The sequence below is a fragment of the Elephas maximus genome, chromosome 3 (assembly GCF_024166365.1).
Source record: "Elephas maximus indicus isolate mEleMax1 chromosome 3, mEleMax1 primary haplotype, whole genome shotgun sequence".
Classification (NCBI taxonomy): domain Eukaryota; kingdom Metazoa; phylum Chordata; class Mammalia; order Proboscidea; family Elephantidae; genus Elephas; species Elephas maximus.
In genome coordinates this window covers 19,248,608-19,250,202 of record NC_064821.1, presented here as the reverse complement: position 1 = coordinate 19,250,202, position 1,595 = coordinate 19,248,608, and the positions used below count along the sequence as shown (strand labels likewise).

The 1,595-nt window shown below is 44.5% G+C and overlaps 1 protein-coding gene across 1 annotated transcript; it reads left to right on the top strand.

Moving 5' to 3' along the window:
- Positions 1–206: 206 nt before the first annotated feature.
- On the top strand, positions 207–950 carry LOC126070990 (olfactory receptor 7G2-like; the record flags this gene model as incomplete). The annotated part of the gene is made up of 1 exon (XM_049875305.1): positions 207–950. A coding segment is annotated over one exon (744 nt), but the record flags the coding sequence as incomplete, so codon positions are not given.
- Between the last annotated feature and the right edge of the window lie 645 nt (positions 951–1,595).

Genomic DNA, 1,595 nt, shown 5'->3' with positions numbered 1-1,595 from the left:
TCATCAACAATATGAAACCTAAAAATCAAACAAGTTTTTCTGGATTCCTTCTCCTGGCACTGACAGAGAATCCGGAACTGCAACCCCTTCTCTTTGCCCTGTTTCTGTTCATATATCTGGTCATTGTCCTGGGGAACCTGCTCATCATCCTGGCTGTCAGCTCAGACCCTCACCTCCACACCCCCATGTATGTCTTTCTTGCCAATCTGTCCTTCACTGACATCTGTTTCAGCACCACCACCATCCCAAACATGCTGGTGAATCTCCAAACACAGAATCAGAGCATCACATATGCAGGCTGCCTCACCCAGTTCTGCTTTGTCTTGGTTTTTGCTAGTTTGGAAAGTTTTCTCCTGGGAGTAATGGCCTATGACCGCTACGTGGCCATTTGTCACCCACTGACATACACAGCCATCATGAACCCCCGCCTCTGTGGTCTGCTGATTCTACTCTCCTTGTCCATTACCACTGTGGATGCCTTGATCCACAGTCTCATAGTGTTGAACCTGTCTTTCTGCTCAGACCGGACAATCGCCTACTTCTTCTGTGAAGCTTTTCAGATCATCAAGATTGCCTCTTCTGATACCCTCCTCAATAGCATCTTCTTATATTTGGCAGCTACCATACTAGGTGGTGTTCCTCTCTCTGGAATCATTTTCTCTTATACTCAAATTGTCTCCTCCATTTTGAGAATGCCTTCAGCAGGTGGAAAGTATAAGGCTTTCTCCACCTGTGGGTCCCACCTCTCAGTTGTTTCCTTGTTTTATGGGACGGGCTTAGGTACGTGTGTTAGTGCCGCATTTACACACTCTTCCAGGAAGACTGCAGTAGCTTCAGTGACGTACACTGTGGTCACTCCCATGATGAACCCCTTCACCTACAGCCTGAGAAACAGGGACATGAAGGGAGCCTTGAAGAACATTTTCAAGTGCATACCTGCTTTTCCGTGATTAAATTATCTGCTTTGGGCCTGGATTTCTAGTTTGCATCAAAGAGAAAAAATACTTATGAGCTAGAATCCCCGACTCTCCTATAACCAGGTTTTCTAAAATGACAAAATAACATAATGGCTAAGCAGCTAAGAAACCAAATGACACATAGCATTGGGCAAATCTGCTGCAAAAGACCTCTTTAAAGTGTTGAAAAGCAAAGATATTACCTTGAAGACTAAGATGCACCTGACCCAAGCCATGGTGTTTTCAGTCCCCTCCTATGCATGTGAAAACAGGACAATGAATAAGAAAGACCAAAGAAGAATCAATGCCTTTGAATTGTGTTGTTGGAGAAGAATATTGACTATATCATGGACTACCAAAAGAAGGAACAAGTCTGTCTTGGAGGAAGTACAATCAGAATGCTCCTTAGAAGCAAGGATAGCGAGACTACGTCTCACACACTTTGAACATGTTATCAGGAGAGATCAGTCTCTCGGGAAGGACAGCATGCTTGGTAAAGTAGCGGGTCAACAAAAATGAGGAAGACCCTCAATGAGATGGACTGACACAGTGACTATCACAATGGAATTAAGCATACCAAGGATTGTGAGGATGACTCAGGACCAGGCCATGTTTCGTTCTGTTGTACATAGGGTAGCT